Genomic DNA, 19,504 nt, shown 5'->3' on the forward strand with positions numbered 1-19,504 from the left:
GCAAGCAGGAAATGTTACGACACCCTGGAAAGTGGCAGATTAGACAGGCTTTAAGATAACCTTATTGTCACCGAGAGATTTACTTTGCCAATGTTTTCATGTTTTCTAATTCTATATTGTTTACAGTAATTACAGATGATTTATAGTTTCCTGTCAACGTATGCAAGGTGTGTAATAGGTCACTGTCGTTTTTTTTGATTTTGAGAAATATGATTATTTGCGTTCTTGCTGAGAGTTAGATGAGATGATTGACACCACTGTCATGTCTGTAGGGTAAATATAAAGCTACAGCCAGCAGTCACTTCGCTTAGCTTAGCTTAGCTTACAGTAGAAAGGAGCACAAAGACTGTAAAAAACACAGCGTGTCACTTTGTTTTTGTTCGTATCAAACAAACCACATAAAACGTGCATAAGAACGTTAAGGTTTAGAGGTGAAAAACTTTATTTTCCTCATCCTGACTGTCTGAATATACCTGTATTCACCCTCTGTCTGTAGTGCTCCGTTTTAGTGCATTTCAACGGAATTGCGTTGCTAAGCAACATTTTGGGTCCATGTTTACTTCCTGTCAGCTGATGTTATTTACATACACTGCAACAGGAAATAAACTGGGACACATTTAGAATATTTACATTTTAAAACTGTGTAATGGTCTAAATATTGTATATTTGTGACCTCACAAATAGACAGAAATCCTAACGGCTTGTTTCAAACGCACAATTTCTGAAAACGAGTTGTGTGTATTTCTCTGTATATTGAGCATTTCAATACTTTTACAGTATTTATATTGCACTAAAACCTGCTTTATAATATAAAAGATATTAAAATCTTACTTTTTACTACATTGGACCTTTAACACATTAATGCAACTTGCATTAAGGTTGTAGCGGGCTCAGCGAGGAAAAACTGGAATGGCTATTTTCAAAGGGGTTGATTTGAGCATATTTTTTATGCTATATGCAGTACATCTAAAGACAATATCTGTCATTGTTTTGTGTTGTTAATTGATTTCCAATAATAAATATAAACATACATTTGTATAAAGCAGCACATTGGCCCACTCCCATGTTGATAAGAGTATTAAATACTCAAATCTTAAGGTACATTTTGAACAGATAAAAAATGTGCGATTAATTTGCAATTAATCTAATTAACTATAGACAATCATGCGATTAATCTCGATTAAATATTTTAATCGATTGACAGCCCTAAAAAAAAAAAACATAAGTTCTGAAGGAGTTTATCATCCATTTGTCAATTTGTCTATAGCGGCCCCTGCCACATTACACATAGTCTTTTGATCCATTGTTAAAGGGGACATATCATGAAAAACTCCCTTTATCAGTGCTTGTGCTCATACATCTGGGTATCTGGAGTTCCTACCAATCCACAAACTGTGAAATAAGACAACCCAGTCAGTTTTTTGTGGGCTGTCTAGATCAGAAAACATGTGATTCAACAAGCCATTCAGATTTGGCTCCCCTTCTTATGTCACATGCAGCATCATTAGAATAAACCGCCCACAGCTTGACAACTACCTTTGCAGAGGTGCACCATATTTTTCTCACAAGCCAATCAGAGCAGACTGGGCTTTTTCTTAAAGAGACAGGCGCTAAAACTGAGCTTTTCAGACAGAGGGTGAATACAGGTATATTCAGACAGACAGTATTATTATTAATTATGTCCCCTTTAATATAAAAATATTGATTAGAGCAGCTTTAAAGGATAAGGCTGATGATACTCTATATTTTTCTTATTGTCAACAAATCTCTGATCTGAAAAGATCAAAACCTACCAGGTATTAGTCTGTCTTAAAACTTACAAAAAAGCTGGGAACTGTAGTTTTTAGAAAAATAAATAGGTCCCCAGGTTTGCTAGGGACTATTTTCATCTGTGGATTACAACACATTTAGGGCTGTGTTGTGTATGTATGGCAACAGGAGGATGAATGTATGATGGACTCAAAATGAACTCCAGGGCCTGCATTCATCATAATGAAGGAACATGTCACACAGTGTGGCTCATTGTGATGTTATATAACAGTATAAATCCCTCTGAGACCCACAATAGACCTGTTTTAGTCTTTCTTAGGGCATACAGGGGGTCTTTAAGGGGAGATAGCAGGTCAACAGTAGACGTCACATAGAAGTGGTGTACATCATCTGAAAGCTGAGAACATGGAGATTAATTAGAGATGCAGCTCAGCACTGTGTGTTTTTGTTGTTCTAGTCATAAATCAAAAATAAACATTAAAATAAATGGTGAGAGTGTTTAGAACATTATGATAGAAGTATATGATGTCCATCCCCCTGCTCTATTGTGTCTCATAAGTTGTTGCAGCAATTTTTAGGTTGATACCATTTGTTACACAGATTTGGTGCTAAATTTAACAATTTTTTTAACCACTTGAGAATTGATAAAAAATATCAATAATCCCTCCAAAATACCACATGAAGACACCAAGACCTTGAGGAACACCATAGAAAAAGCCATGCTGTGATTTGGGATCAAAATCTTTTGACATTTGGAGATTTTTGCAAGAATTGCATTTTTCAGCGATTGGATGGCAAGCACTTCTGTTCCCTGGAAACTGCTCAGATACCCCCTTATTGTCAATCCACAGAGGAAGGCCATCCATCCTCTGAATGCTCTAGGTCTCTGGTTGGTGGCTGTAAAGTTTCATGTGGCTGTGATTATCCTAGAGGTCACCGCAGGTCATTTTGTACAGTGAGGTCAAGTTTTAAAAAATGGTCTCATCATAATGAAATGTCTCTTATGGGGACTAACATCATCACACATGAATACAGTTGGGCTAATTGGATCCACAAGAGTCTCAGTTTTACAGTGATACACAAGTTATGTAATTCAAGACTGTTTAGTGACCCCAGTATGCAGAAATATTCAAATACACCATTTTTTAGGCATGTCTGTAAAGGGAAGACTTGTTGGTATCCATAGAAACCATTTTCATTCACATATCTTGAGGTCAAGGGACCCCTTTGAAAATGTCCATGCCAGTTTTTCCTCCCCGACAGGCTAGTATCACAAGGTGCCAATGGGTTTCTGAGGTTTTTCTAGTTTCATATGATACCAGTAACTTCACTCTAGCTCTAAAACTGAACCTGCTAGAGCCTCTGAAAGACAGTCAAGTCAGTCGGGATCACTGGACACAGACAATACTTTAGATAAATGAATTGTCGTTTTTGGTCTTTTCACCGGATTTGATGGCATATTAAAAATACAGAATATTACCAGTCTTATCCTTGAAATATACGGCCACATAACTCCTGGGTTGAGGGTTTTACAGCAGCTGGTTTCATCACTGCAGCTGGATGAAATGAAAAACTGTAGTTTAGGAAAAGTGACTCCTCTTCCAACAGCCACTCGCATTTTCTTCCTCGTGTAATTATTCATAAAAGCTGAGGTCTGGTTGCAGGAGAGCTGTAATTACACCACCCCTCGTCTTTGTTGCTGTCCCTGTCCAGGGTGTCATAACGAACATTACAACCCCCCCTCTTCATTGTGCTGAAACTGAAACACTTTTATTTCAGAGTTAATGAGCCAGAAAGTTTCTTATCTGTACCTTCTCTGCATCATCTCTCTGCTCATCCTCCCTCATTTTCTCTCTTTCAACTTTACTCTCTCTTCATCAGTTCCTCCTTTGCACCTTTTTTTCTGTTTTGACACTTGATTAAGATAAATTGAGACTACTTCATATTATAGCGAGGATGTACTGTTATTCAGCAGTAATGGGATTCATCTGCATCCCGCAGACTGTCTGCTAATTATAGCCTGTCATAAATGAACATAATTTTAAGTGGTAATCTATTTTTTTATTTATTTTTTTATTTTGTGCTTGTAGTTAATGGATAATTGCTGTGGTGTTTCTGCTCTGCAATTGCCAGAAATCACCTGTCAATCAAACAGTGTTGGTGGCACAGCTGTGTCTTTTATAATGTTTTTTTTTGTGTTGATGAAGTTTGAGTTTCTTTAAGTAGTGCACTTAACCAAAATACTTAGTAATAGTACCACTTATTAAAGTGGCAGTAGTCAGTATATTTTGGCATCATTGGGCAAAAATTCCATAATAACCTTTCAGCATATTGTAATTCAAGTGTTCTGAGAGAAAACTAGACTTCTGCTCCTCCTCATGGCTCTGTTTTCAGACTTTAGAACATCTAGCCCGTGACGGGAGAGTTTGACCAATCACAGGTTATTTCAGAGAGAGAGAGGGTGTTCCTATTGGCTGGGCTCTAGCTGGTGGGCGGTGCTTGATATTTCCTCAACTGATCTTAACATGGCTGCTGGGTCACAAACTTTCTAATTTTACAGCTAAACCGTGCACTACAAGATGTTTCTGAGAACATTTAAGGCGAAAAATAGACATCACAGTAACAGAATACTGATTCATATTTGATCAGCGCTGCCTAGTTTGACCATTTGATCAGAGTTCACGAGTGATTGACAGCTGCTCAGAGACAGCAAGGCTCCAGCTCGGCTCTGATTGGTTGTTTTCCTCCGGTGTGGGAAATCTTGCAGATGCCGTTAGGAGCACCGGAGGACACAGAGGCACATGATTTTTTTCAGGTTACCTGTCTCATGAACTACTGTCAGGGTATAGTGACCGTTTTATAAAAATAACTTTCTTTGATCACATTTGCTCCACTCCTTCCTACTGCTGCTTTAATGTTTAGTTTAAAGGTCCCATATTGTAAAAAGTGAGATTTTCATGTCTTTCATATTATAAAGCAGGTTTAAGTGCTTTATAAATACTGTTAAACTATCAAAATGCTCAATATACAGAGAAATACACACAGCCCGTATTCAGAAATTGTGTGTTTGAAACAAGCCGTCAGGATTTCTGTCCATTTGTGATGTCACAAATATACAATATTTAGAACATTACACGGTTTTAAACGTAAATATTCTAAATGTGTCCCAGTTTATTTCCTGTTGCAGAGTATGTAAATAACATCAGCTGACAGGAAGTAAACATGGACCCAAGCTGTTGCCTGGCAACGCAATTCTGTTGCAATTCTGTTGCAATTCCATTGAAATGCACTAAAACGGAGCGTTTTAGACAGAGGGTAAATACAGGTATATTCAGGCAGACAGTATGAGGAAAATAAAGGTTTTTTTAACATTTAAGCATGTAAACATGTTCTAGTAGAAACACAAAATACAAGTACGAACCTGAAAATGAGCATGATATGGGACCTTTAAGCTGAATTGGGTTTAGTTAACCTAAAGGAAACCCATCAGGGAGCTGGCTAAAGGTTTCCGTCTCTCCGTCTTCTTTCTGAGGTATTTTATAGCCGTTCTCACCTCTGACTCTGGAGCCGACAGCAGACCAACATGTGCATACAGGTAAGGGGGGTGGGGGGGGCTCGCCTCACAGCATTATTTACACTCCAGAGAAATTGTATGAAGCCTTTTGAGATTCCACTCACGCACTTTAGTTCCTGGCAATGGCAGTAAATTAGCAGTTAACTGGAACTGCTCCCAGGCGGAGTTTATATTAGATGAGACTACATAACAGAAATTACATGTATTGGTGAGAAGCGCAATGTTTATGTCTTCACTTATTCTCTTATGGTAAATGTAAGGAAGGGGGTCCATTTGAATGCAAATGAGTGTTGTTGTTGTGTTTAATTTAAAGTGATGGATTTGATGGGAGCTGTGGTTTGACACATTTACATACTAAACGTCAGTAAATTTCCATTCTGTCAAAGGAGCTGTCTGTCAACAAAACAATACATGAATATGATTTGTTGATCTTTGTGGAATAAATCTAAAAATAATCACATCTTTAATCAAATCATACACAGTGTTCACAGTGTAAGGATGTAAATACAGTAGATTAGGGCTGTCAAAGTTAAAGTGATAATAACGCGTTAACGCAAATTCACTTTAACGGCACTCATTTCTTTAAGTCATTAATGCAATCGATCTTTCGGAGGATGTAAAGGGTTCGTATGAAACTAGAAAACCTCAGCAATCCATCGGTACGGATCATGTCATACTAGTTTGTCACGCAGGAGGTTCTACGATAAATTTTTGGGGCTTTTATGCCTGTAATGATAGTGACAGTGATAGTTATGAAAGGGAGAGAGAGAGAGAGGGGATGACCTGCAGCAAAGGGCCACAAGTCGGATTCAAACCGCCATGGCCATTTTCTAAAGGGGTCCCTTGACCTCTGACCTCCAGATATGTGAATGAAAATGGGTTCTATGGGTACTAGGGATGTTAATAATTAACCGTTTAACCGTTTAATCGTTAATCGACGTTAAGAACTTTAACCAATTAACGATATCGGTTAAAACAATTAAAATAAATATTAATAATTAATTAAAAAGCTGAGAAAAACTCAGAGGAGCGGCTCATCTCTTTAAGGAGAAAAGCTGGTCCACCTTAAGAGGCGGAGCCAGAGTTACAGATACAGGAAGTTGGCTCCGGACGCTGGCTCGCTTGAGCTGAGCGAGTTGTAGCCTTGTAGCATTTATCTACCGACAAATAAACTGTACACACACTGTCTGCTACACTTACGTTCACAGCTAGAACGCCACCGACAAACCCACACTCCCCGCCGCCACACTAACACACACGGTCTGTTGTACACTCGCAAAAGTTACGCCGCAATGACAGAGCGGCGGCAACAACGTAGCACAAAAACACACTGTTTGTCGAACAGATTAAAGCAGTATTAATTGATTTATTCTTTTGGCCACTTGGGGGCACCGCAACAATCTGCCAACACAACACTGACATATTATCACTTTTGTGTTAGAAAATCTATTTAGTCATTCAGCAGATACAGAGCAACATTAGCATTTGTTTGGAGTTGTGTTTCTGGCCACCTAACGAATTTAAGTCCAATATTCACTCTGTTTTGGTCTCCACCAAGAGAAATGTCTGTCTCTTTAGCTGCTAAATGCTCCCCTATCCCGGTTGGGCAAGTGGGACAGAAATCTACTTGCCCAAAGTTCCATTTTTACTTGCCTCTATACAATTCCAGCAACATTTTACAGAAACCTGCCTTTGAAAAACAACCCCATTTCATCTGCGGCATACTGTGCTATACAAAGTTGGAGTTCCACCCACATCCTGTAATCATTATTGCCACCTAACGAAACTCCTGTTTACAGAATAGTTGAAATACACACTTACGCTTTCAGCTTATAAACTTTGTCTTTACCCTCTGCCATTTTCTATCGACACTGCACATGTGCAATCTTCAACAGAGATGAGAAGGAAGCAAGATGGCTCACTCCTTAGCTACTTCCATCATCAGCTAGAGAAAAAACAATGTGTTTGATTATTTTTTACAACTTGCCCATTGGGCAAGTGAGTTGCTAGATTTACATGCCCGACGTGGCATTTTACTTGCCCCGGGTAATCGGGCAATCCTTATTGTTGAGCCCTATGTTCACCAGCTAGTCGCTAACTTTGTCTTTGTCTGCTGTTTAGTGCTGGGTAGGTAGTGTACTGTGGGATTATCAGAGCTTTATTTGCTGAAAACAGCTGCCTGCTGATGGAAAGAAGGCTGATGAGAGCTTCGGGAGTGAACAAAAACGGTAAAGTTGCGGGCCGGAAAATCCTACAATGAGCAGCGTTTTTTTGTGCGATTAATTCGCACATCAATATTTTTTTTGAACCGTTGATTTTGTTCACACAGAATGCGAATATCACACGTTGAAAAAGCAGCGTACCTTTTTTTCAGAACGAGTCGTTTTTCAATTCAACCAATCACGTTGTGCGGAACAGGTTGAGTTGCGGCTATATTTATGAAACAACAACATGGACGCTGCATAGTTTGAACCAGGACGGCAAACTTTATTACTTCAAACTTGACAAATGCAGCCTAGACCAAATCCACTCCTTACATCCTTACCTTTCACAATAAAAGCCCTAGACATATAATATTCACAGGCAAGTATTTCGCATTATCGTGTTGTTTTATTTGTCACGCCCCCGGTGTGTAAAGTTCTTTAAAGTGAGACTATGTAACTTTTGCACAGCGGTCAGTCACTGTGGTTACAAGTGACTCAGTAATGTCAGTTAAATAAATATATTTAGAGAAAGTTAGTTAACATTAATCACCATACTTGTCATAGAGATTGCAAAATGCTGTAGCAGCAGACGGTTGATTTGAGCACGGGTGTGATTTATTGCTTATGAATTGAACTTTTGATTTGAAAGAGGAAGAATGTGTTATTTCTTCATTTGGGTAGTCTCACTTTAATATGCATTATTATTTTTTTGGGTCTTGTCAGCTGCCAGGAGTTTTTTTTATCCACTGAATGTCCAAGAAAGACATTGAATTTCACGAATTTTGGAGTTGTCCTTTTAAATCTTCTCCCTCCTGTCCTGTGACTAATGCCCAGTCCTGCTCACTGTGGGTGGTTAGTGGTTGGAGGAACAGTTGATTGAAATAGATGTCTAAAACATCTTGGAAGTCATCAGTTTAATTTCTAATGAAAAAGAGAGGTTGACACCCCTAAATGTGCTTTTCTGTACTCCAAAGAACGAAAGGAAATTAAAAGAAAAGGCGTAAAAATCATCTACTCTAATTCCAGAAACAACTTTATTTAGAACATAAAAATAAAATGTACAAATTAGCAATTTCTAGATAACCATCAAACATACTGACTGGATCACATTATTCAAAAAAAAAGCAGGACCAAGGCAGCAGCTTCCAAATTGTACATTACAAAATAATATTTATGTTTTAATGGGCAATAACAAAAGCAAGAAGTGGCATAAAAATATACAGATAACTTCTCTTGGCAAACAGAAGAGTTACCATACATAACAATCACTTTAAATACACAGGGAACATTCACGAGTGCATGAATCTACTGATACTCAAGGCATTTTACAGCATTGGTACAATCATTAAACAGAAGCTTTAGCTGTTATTACACATTTTCCACACACAGTAGTGAATGAAACCACTGATCCAGAGCGAGAGCTTCGTCTTGCTCTGCTGTGTCTGCTGCTGCTGCTGCCCAATTACATTCCCCCGCCGTGTGGCAGACTGCGCTCAGAAATTCATAAACAGCCACTGATCTGGCAGAAAAACGCCGCCGCACAACATCAGCGTGTTGAAACATCAGTGTGTCCATCCAGCCACATTCATCGGCTCACTGACGCCGTTCACAACTCGACGAGCAGAAAGCGATGGTTTGTTGAATCCACGGTTCACATATGATACTATACACGGACCAAAGACATTCACTTCACTTTGCTTCAACTTGAACACTGATGGAACTTGTAGTGCTGCAGCTGAAATATATATCAACATGTTCTTTATGTCACACTAAATCTCTGTAACACTATATACAGTGTATATACACTGTTATGGTGTAAAGCCCCGGAGTTTACAACCACCGCTGCTGCTCAAACAAAAAAATTAAAGGGGACATATCGTGCTCATTTTGAGGTTCATACTGGTATTTGGGGTTTCTACTAGAACATGTTTACATGCTTTAATGTTCAAAAAACACATTATTAGTCTCATACTGTCTGTCTGAATATACCTGTATTCACGTTCTGTCTGAAACAAACACTCTGTTTTAGCGCCTGTCTCTTTAAGAACCCCTCCTGAAAAAGCCCGGTCTGCTCTGATTGGCTTGTTCTCAAGATATGGGTGGTATATTCTAATGAGGCTGCATGTGACATAGGAAGGGGAGTCAAAGACTAATAATTCAATAGGAAAGGAGGTACCATTATCTAATAAGGCTTATTTTATAAAGGGTTTATAAGTTGTAACTAAGGCTGTATGAAAATGTCTTCACAGTTTGTTAACATAATCACTGTGTGACTATTGACTATTAGAGAAATCAACAAGTCATTGATAAAGGGTTGTGACTTTTTTACTTTAGAAATGTAGCTGTTAACAGCAGTGAAAGCACCTCGCTGCAGTGATGTCACAGTGTACTGTGTCAGTACACTGTGACATCATCGGTGAGTGTGGTTACAGGTGAACCTTTCAACCAGAGGCCAGTGAAGTTTGTCTTTAAAGGTTTATTTCACTAAACTAATAAATTAAGTTGTAAATATTAATAAGTTGTTAATAGAAGGATTTTGGTGTAGATTCTCTGTCGCCCTTTTCCTGTTAGAAAGTGGCCGAACTATTTAACGGAGGGTCGTCATGTTCACTTGATTATCTGTTTGGAAGGATGGGTTATTTTTGCTCTAGCCGGTTAGTAGTGACTCGTTGCCATTGCTAGGAACAGTTAACTTAATGTTTGTCTTATTTATCAAAAAGTTATAGTATGTTTAAGACCTAGTAACGTCCATCTCATCCACACCTGCAGTGCCTTTCTTGTTTTGGAGAGATTCTGTCGTTTGGCACAGGAAAATGATGTCCCCATTCTTAATCCCACCTACAAGGTTGCTTTTCCCGGCTGATATCAATAAAATAAAATTACAAACCATGACGAAAGATTACATACACTCATCACTTCCTGTGAATCTCTTGTGCGTAGAGATATGTAACTCGGCCATTAACAATAAAAAACGCTATATAGGAATGATTAATTACTGAATTCAGATACATAAAACGGTTTGATTATATGAAAGTCTTAAGTTACATAAAAAGTCAAATCAAGTTATGCTGGAGAACCAAAGTTACACCTGGCAACCCAGAGATTGTTCTTACTAATTTTTAAAGATTATTATGTTTTTTTGCCTATAAATAAAGCCATTAGTGACAAAGTATAAACTAGGGCTGTCAAAGTTAACGTCATTATAATGCGTTAACGCAAATTTGTTTTAACGCCGCTGATTTCTTTAACACATTAATGCAACTTGCAAACTTTAGGTTCTAGTGGGCTCAGTTTTAAAGCTACAGAGAAGATACTGGTATCATATGAAACTAGAAAAATATAAGGAATCCCTTGGTACCATGGTAACCATGTCATACTAGCTTGTCGGGAAGGAGGCTAAATAGCTTAGCATCCAAACTTACGCTAAATTTTGGTGAGGAAAAACTGGCATGGCCATTGTCGAAGGGGTCCCTTTACCTCTGACCTCCACATATGTGAATGTAAATGGGTTCTATGGGTACCCACAAGTCTCCCCTTTACAGACATGCCCACTTTATGATAATCACATGCAGTTTGGGGCAAGTCATAGTCAAGTCAGCACACTGACACACTGACAGCTGTTGTTGCCTGTTGGGCTGCAGTTTGCCATGTTATGATTGGAGCATATTGTTTTATGCTAAATACAGTACCTGTGAGGGTTTCTGGACAATATCTGTCATTGTTTTGTTTTGTTAATTGATTTCCAATAATAAATATATGCATACATTTGCATAAAACAACCATATTTGCCCACTCCCATGTTGATAAGAGTATTAAATACTTGAGAAATCTCCCTTTAAGGTACATTTTGAACATTTAAAAAATTTGCAATTAATTTGCGAATAATCACAATTAGCTATGGATAATCACGAGATTAATCACGATTTATTATTTGAATCGATTGACAGCCCTAGTTATGAACTATTCTGTAAAGCATTATAATATGTTGTTGACTATATATAAAGTTATTAGTGACAACTCATAAACCCATTATAAAGTATGCCTTATCAGAGACAGGATGATGCTGGGGGAGCTGTAACAACATAATTAACTTCATTATGGCACTTTTTGAATTTAAGTCACAAAGTGCTTTGTGTACATTTGCTCTGTCAACACTTTGCAGCGGAAAAAAACTCAACAAACCATCCAGAGATTTTTCTAAAGACTGAACCACGGCCTCTGCAACAGACTCGGCACAGTCCGTCTCGGTTTTCACATAGTGCCTCGAGGCCGTGTGCGCATCCTTCACAATAAAAATAGAGCCTGTTATGTCCGCGAAGGTTCAGTCGTGACTCACCCATTAATGGGCTGCTTGCCCTGAAAGCATCAGGGGGGGGCAGGATAGCATACAGTTATTAAAGCTGCACAGGGTGAGGGGTTTTATTTTGGTGTGAAAATACTCTTTTTCTCAGCCTAAATCCCAAAGTCTGTGTGGAGCTGAGGAAAACGAGCCATCCTGAATATCACTGAATCAGAACATAATGAATGATTTCCCCTCTCCTGAGCCGGACTTGTTGATGTTATTCTGTTTGCTTCCACCATCTCTTTGGTGTCCTTTGGTATTAAAGCATCACTGACCAGCTGTTTTGGTTGACTGTGTTGAGGGCAGTTTGCAGGATTTCTGGGTATTGGCGGTATATGTCTATGCTGGTGTGCCACGCTGCCCTGTGCAGCTTTAAGGATCCCAGATGAGTCTGTGCCGGTCTGGATTGTGTGCACAACACCATATATCTGAAGTGGGAATGGTGTTTTTGTTCACATCATGTTTTGTTGACTCATACACAGTATATTGCGTGGGTAGGTCCAAGATAAGATAACAGCTATGCAATAAGAGAATGCTTATCAGTCGATGTTTGTTGCTTTACAATGTCCGGGATCATTCGGGGCTTTATGGATCAAAGACTGTCATCACGCATCAATGGCTGTAATCTGTGTTTACATCTCAAGCCAAAGCGGCTTTAGAAAGGTCAGCAGCCACTCAGGAAACAATATTCCCTCTTAACAGACTTCATTAAGCAACATTTTCAAACTCGACTGACCCCTTAGAATCAACCGTCTGGCCTCAGACAAACTCTCAGGCGTCGCTGAAATCCACCTTCGTGTACGCACAAGGGTCCGGGAACATCGTCTTCTGGTTGGACAGCAGCTCATCCGTGACGGTGAGCTCCTCCAGCTCGGTCGTGAAGTGGTCGGTGCTCTCCACCATCGATGTGTCCTTGACCGCGCTGTACGTGAGGGCCACGCTGTAGGCGGCGGGTTTATCCGAGCCTTTCCTCCCGCAGCGGCAGATCTTGCGGAAAGCGGCGCGGAACTTCTGAGACATGGCGTTGTAGATGACCGGGTTGATGGCGCTGTTGAGGTAGATGCAGATCCGGCAGAAGAGCAGGAACCAGCTGTCCAGGTAGGCCGGGTCCAGGAAGGAGTTTACCACCACCAGAGTGCGGTACGGCATCCAGAGCGTGGCGAACAGGATCACCACCACAGCCAGCATCTTAGTCACCTGTAGCGGGGAAACACGGAGAAATATGATAACTGCTGCTGCAATGAAACTCCCAGAGGAGTCTGTGGTGGCCAAATCAATACTGTTGAGCTCTTAACAAGTAAATACAAATACAAGCAAGCTTTTAAAGGACCTATATCATGCTCATTTTCAGGTTCATGCTTGTATTTTGGGTTTCTACTAGAACATGTTTACATGCTTTCATGTTCAAAAAACACATTATTTTTCTCATACCGTCTGTCTGAATATACCTGTATTTACCCTCTGTCTGAAACGCTCCGTTTTAGTGCATTTCAACGGAATTGCAACGGAATTGCGTTGCTAGGAAACAGTTTGGGTCCATGTTTACTTCCTGTCAGCTGATGTCATTCACATACACTGCAACAGGAAATAAACTGGGACACATTTAGAATGTTTATGTTTAAAACTGTGAAATGGTCTAAATATTGTAGATTTGTGACATCACAAATAGACAGAAATCCTAACGCTTGTATTATACGCAAAGTTACTGAATACGGGCTGTGTGTATTTCTCCATGGATTGAGTGTTTTGATACTTTCACAGGATTTATATATCACTTAAAACTGCTTTATAATATAAAAGACATAAAAATCTCACTTTTAACGATATGGGACCTTCAAAGATTTTCTGACACATTCAGTTCTTTCTCTTTGTGATTTTGAGTTCACAGACATCTATAAATAGCCAATTCATTTTTTTGACGATGAGGAAGTTCTGGCCATTTGTAATCTCAGTTGTTAAAGGAGCAGTTCACCCAAACTACAAGGAAACTGCAAATGTAACAACTGCTTAGCTACTACCCCTTTGTATATATTATATACATACATTATATATATATTATATTGTTAAAATATATATATTGTTCAAGGTGCTAAATATGGGATTGGGAGCATTTCTATTGCCTCTCAACATGGCCCAGCTAACTGTGCTAACAACGCTAACAGTGCAAACAATGGCAAAAGTGCTGACAGAGCTAACAGTGTTTACCTAGGGGTGGTGGGGGACCGGAGGGTGGATGCTATGCTTTTGCTACAATATCAGCTGTAACCGCTGTATTAGAGCAGTGCAGAGTGGCGTCCATGAGCTAGCCAGTGGCGCACGCTAAAAGCACTATGTCGACAAAGCACGGAGAAGCTCGGATTACAACACACACACACAGAGGGAGAAAGACTTCGTTCTCTGCTCAGGTAGACACTAGTCCTTTATCTTTACATTGCAAATAGCTGTTTGCTGATATATTAATGCTCTGGATATCAAATTTAGCACCTTTAAGATATTTATTTTTTTAAGCAGAAATGCCAAAGATTTAATGGTTGCGGCTTCTCAAATGGGAATATTTGCTCTTTTTTTTCCTAGTTACTATGAAGCGCACACACTTACTGTCCCTTTTATGTTTAAAAGGCATGGCTGCTCGCTTGGCTTGCAGATGTGAGCAGCTTGTCAGACTGGACAGATGTTGGCTTAAAGGTCCCATATTGTAAAAAGAGTGAGATTTTCAGGTCTTTTACATTATAAAGCAGGTTCAAGTGCTTTATAAATACTGTTAAATTATCAAAACACTCAATATACGGAGAAATACACACAGCCCGTATTCAGAAATTGTGCGTTTGAAACAAGCCGTTAGGATTTCTGTCCATTTGTGATGTCACAAATATACAATATTTAAACCATTACTCGGTTTTAAACATAAACATTCTATATATGTCCCAGTTTATTTCCTGTTGCAGTGGATGTAAATAACATCAGCTGACAGGCAGTAAACATGGACCCAAACTGTTTCCTAGCAATGCAATTCCGTTGCAATTCCATTGAAATGCACTAAAACGGAACATTTAAGACAGAGGGTAAATACAGGCATATTCAGGCAGACAGTATTAGGAAAATAATGTGTTTTTTGAAAACGTGTTCTAGTAGAAACACAAAATATAAGTATAAACCTGAAAATGAGCATGATATGGGCCTTTTAAATTAGATACCATATAACGTATCGTCTTGTCACCTGATCGATTAGAGACTTGACATTGGACAACACTGGGCAATACATATTACCCAGCAATCATCATTGCATATCTGTATATGACAAAAATAGTAAATAAAATAAGAAATGATTTATTCAATTGAATAGTTCTTTTTATGGTTTATGTAGAATAAGGATATTTTGCTATAGATTGATATAGATTTTTTTTTTTTTAAAACATGATAGCATAACAAATGGCACCACTACTTGCTTCATGTGAGTTCTTCCAAGGGTACTGTTGCATTTTCAAGGAAGTTAATTAAATCAATAACACATTGTTGGAGGGCCTGTTAGCCCCAGTGCATCCACACTGCCTGCACTGGTTTACACTGGTCTGCATGTATCAGCCTGTACTGTCTATTTCACGCTCCTGACTTTGACATCTTATGGACCCAAAGGTTAATCAATAAATCGAGAACATAATCGGCAGACTAATCAATAAAAGAAGCTGCAGAACTAATTTATTTATTTATTTGCTTATTTGTTCATTATTTTTTGTAATCTCGGTGATTCAATGCCACTTGTTTATTGCAGATTGCAGATTTTTTTCTTTATGATTTTCTTCTATGTTGTGGCACTTTTTGTTGAAATGTTCTGCCTTTACTGATCTTTTTCTCAAGACTATTTATTTAGTTAGTTAGTTTGTAAATTAGTTAAGTTATTTTTTTTTTTATCATTTAGAGAGGTGGAATAAGTATTCAGATTGTGCATTTAAATTGATGTAATTTCCACACTGTAAAAAATACTCCATTACAAGTAAAAATCCTAAATCGAAACTGTTTAGTAAAAATACACAAGTATAATCAGCAAAATGTACTTAAAGTATCAAAAGTAAAAATAATCTATGCAGACATTTTTTTATACTTTTATACCATATTAATGCAATATTAGTGATGCATTCATGTGTGAGCAGTATTTTACTGTTGTAGTTGGAGCAGTATTTTATGTACATTTATTTTGTAATAATCTTCATTTTTTTTGACTGATTTTTTTTATATGTTTTGCTTAAAATCTTAATTGTCGAGAAACTAGACTATATAGCTCCTAAATACTCAAATAATGTTCCAGTACCACATATATGTACTTAAGTACAGTACTTGAGTCAATGTAGTTAGATGCACATCATCAGCAGATGATTGTAAGATAAGTAACCGTGCCGTGTCGTGCCGTGCCATCCTCTCCCGGCTCACACTGACCCGCACACACCCACCTGTCTGCGGGAGGTCGCGGTGGAGCTGGAGTGTCGGGAGTTCTTGCAGCTGGTCTTCTTGTTGTTGGTGTTGTTGTTGTGTCCGTTCTTCTTCTTGTCCTTGGTGTCTGAGGGCAGCGGGTTGAGGAAGAGGATCCGGCCGATGAGTCCGTACAGGACGGCGGAGAGCAACAGCGGCAGCACGAAGAACACCCCGAAGTCAAAGAAGTAGATGGGCAGATAAAACCTCCTGGGCACTCTGTAGCCGCACGCCATGATGGTGACGTTGTCGTACACCTGCTCCTGGAGGTCCGACAGGTAGAACCACATGACGCAGTACAGACAGGTGAAAGCCCAGACGACCAGGATGATCTTCTTGGCTCTGGACAGCGTGCACAGGAACTGAGCTTTGATCGGATGGCAGATGGCAATGTACCTCTCAATGGTGAAGGCTGTGATTGAGCACGAGGACGCGTTGATGCCCAGGTACTGGAAGTAGGTGATGCAGAGACAGCCGTAGTGGCCGAACACCCAGGAGCCGAAGATGCTGTCCGTGATGGACGGTAAACCCGCCGCAGTCAGCACCATCAGGTCCGCCACTGCCAGACTCACCAGGTAGCAGTTGGTGGGAGTCCTCATGTGTTTGGTAGTGAGCACCACCAGGATCACCATCACGTTACCGACGATTCCTAAAGCGCAAATCACCAAAAGCAGCAAACTACTTATCACTTTGTACTGGATGCTGTAGTCCGTCCAAAAGCCCAACGTGTGGTTCAGCTCCGGAGCTGCTGTTGTAAAGTTTTCCATCTTGATGTTTTCAGCTCAAATATCACAGAAAAACGAGACTTCTCAGCGGGTTTTGTTTTGTGTCCTTCTGTCCTTTACGCACCAAACCGCTTTTACGCGCGACAGGAGAGAGATCAGTCAGCTCTGCAGGTCCAGGAAAAGTGGATATATCGTTCTCAGAAAAAAGCTCAAAGTGTCACCCAGTCGTGTGAACGTCAAACCATCATAATGTGACAGAGAGCTGCTCGGACTCTGCTGTTATCTCTTCGCTCGTGTTGTGCGTAAAAAGCGACGCGTTCAGCTCGTTGTGCTCGTCAGAAACTAACTGCGTCTGAGTGTCCAGGTGGGCAGATGGCGGGTTGGTTTTGAGCCTCGCTCTTGGCAGGAGCTGTCATTACGCATGCGAGGGGATTAGCCCATCATCATGTTTTAGACACCAGACCCCCCCCCCCCCCCCCCCCCCCATCAACACAGCTGCTCCAGTGCCAACATGTTACAACAGATTTGTGAGTTTCTGTTATATTCTGATATGATTAGTATATTGATGGAGGTCGTCTTTGGACTGTTGATCTGCATCTTCAAAGCAATTTTAACTTGAGAATCAGTACTCAGATTTGTGCGTTTTTAGAGGTCAGTTTAACCTCTCATGAGCAGCTCAGCTCAACAGGCTGCCACTTTAATATAGTATAAGCAGCATTATGGAATGAGCTGCAGTCTCTGAGAGATGGAGCTGATTAATAGTTGCGTGCCTTTAGGTGAAGCTACACATTTTCTCATTTAGAATCTAACTTAAAAGGATGCTTTTTTTTGGGAAGATGGTGGAGTAGCCTGTACACACTCTTTTGCATGATTTCATTTGTCATTACATAATCCTAAATAATTAAGTAAAATATATATTTTTAATTGTTCTAAGGCATATTTCCAAGTAACAGTTTTATGGATGAATTCTTGGTATCAATCTAGGAAGAAAACGCTGACGTGTCTTTAAGCAAAATGTCCACATCATCACTAGAAATAACTTTTTTTTTCTTCTTCCCAGTTGTAATTATGATCATGGAGTTTTTTGACCAGACACAAAATAGAAAGTGTTTGTATTTCATTATTCTTTTAAATGTTTATAGTTTCATTAAAGGTGCAGTGTGTAGGATCTGGAGTGGTGGGAGCGGTGAGGTTGCAGATTGCAACTAACTGAAACTTCTCCCGTGTACTAAGCGTGTAGGAGAACTACAGTGGCCAACAAGAAAATGTGAATGACCCTATCTAGAGCCAGTGTTTGGTTTGTCCGTTCTGGGCTACTGTAGAAACATGGCGGTCGGCTCTGTGAAGAGGACCCGCTCCCTGTGTAGATAAAGTATAAACGACTCATTCTTAGGTAACGAATACACAACGATTCTCAGTTTCAGGTGATTATACACTAAAAAAAACAGACTGATTAATATTATATTCCATTTCTGCCTATATATCCCCTAAAATTCTACACACTTTTCCTTTAAAGTTGAACTTCCTATATGAAGATAATACTATATTCGGCTGGAAAAATATGGAACCCGTGTTATCCAAAGTAATCGAGTCAAATGTAGTCCAACTAAAACATATGGAGCCTAAAAAAACTGGGATCAGCCTATAAAATAACCATGACCTCAGTGTTAGCTCTAGCCCTGATTAAGATAACAAAGAGGGTATAGATTCCACGAAGAAAGACTCATGAACAGTGGAGAGTTATGTGTGAATTGTCCATTTGTTTTTGCATTTGATTGTTTCACACTTTCAGTCGTATATGCTACAACACCTTCTGTCCACTTTTCACCATCAGATCCGACACACGTCATACACGTCTTTATGATAACTCTTACTTTGCAGCACCTTTATGCACTTGGTAAGAAGTCGGCAGAAATAACTGCTGCAGCTCCTCCAGACCAACAGAGGTTTCCCGTGTCTTGTGAAGTGACGGAGCTCCACAGCGAGAAACGTTATTGTCTCCCCTGTTCCTTCCGGCCCCGGTCGGGAGGCTGAAGCAGGAAAAGCCAACACTAGGATCAGCATTGATTCATCGAGAGACCTTCCTCTGGTCAGCTAACATTACTGCCAAGCAGCTGAGACATAGAGTGATATTGTGGTTTTAGCTGTGTGTCGCCTCACACAGTCCCTTTAACACTACTAAAGAAAATTGTCCTGATACATAATGCACTAAAAGCAACATTGAGCTGCTAAAATGTGAGCCGTACTGACATTAATTAAAGTATTAATTAGAGTTTGAGCTGCATGTATCAGCACTGCCTGCTATGCTGCTGCACCAACTTGTTTCACTGGAGTAGGAAGCTGCTTCAGTGTAATATTTTTTTTCTGTGAGGCCTTGAAGCTGAAAAATAAACCAGCACTCTTATAGTGCCGCCAACATGAAAAG

The 19,504-nt window shown here is 39.6% G+C and overlaps 1 protein-coding gene across 2 annotated transcripts in view; it reads right to left on the minus strand.

Annotated features, from left to right (window-relative positions):
- Nucleotides 1–17,559, minus strand: part of trhrb (thyrotropin-releasing hormone receptor b) — an 84,920-nt gene extending 67,361 nt beyond the window's left edge. The window contains exons 1-2 of one of the 2 annotated variants that reach the window (XR_012590744.1): nucleotides 16,336–17,559; nucleotides 11,313–13,087 (exon numbers count right to left, since the gene is read on the minus strand). Coding sequence is in view for 1 of the 2 variants with exons in the window: in XM_074614415.1 (XP_074470516.1) it covers nucleotides 12,662–13,087; nucleotides 16,336–17,121 (1,212 nt within the window). In the remaining variant the exon portion in view is untranslated. Of the gene's footprint in view, nucleotides 1–10,105; nucleotides 13,088–16,335 lie in introns of those variants that run through there. The other variant, XM_074614415.1, reaches the window with a different exon arrangement.
- Nucleotides 17,560–19,504: the final 1,945 nt, after the last annotated feature.

The sequence above is a fragment of the Sebastes fasciatus genome, chromosome 17 (genome assembly GCF_043250625.1).
Source record: "Sebastes fasciatus isolate fSebFas1 chromosome 17, fSebFas1.pri, whole genome shotgun sequence".
NCBI classification, from domain to species: domain Eukaryota; kingdom Metazoa; phylum Chordata; class Actinopteri; order Perciformes; family Sebastidae; genus Sebastes; species Sebastes fasciatus.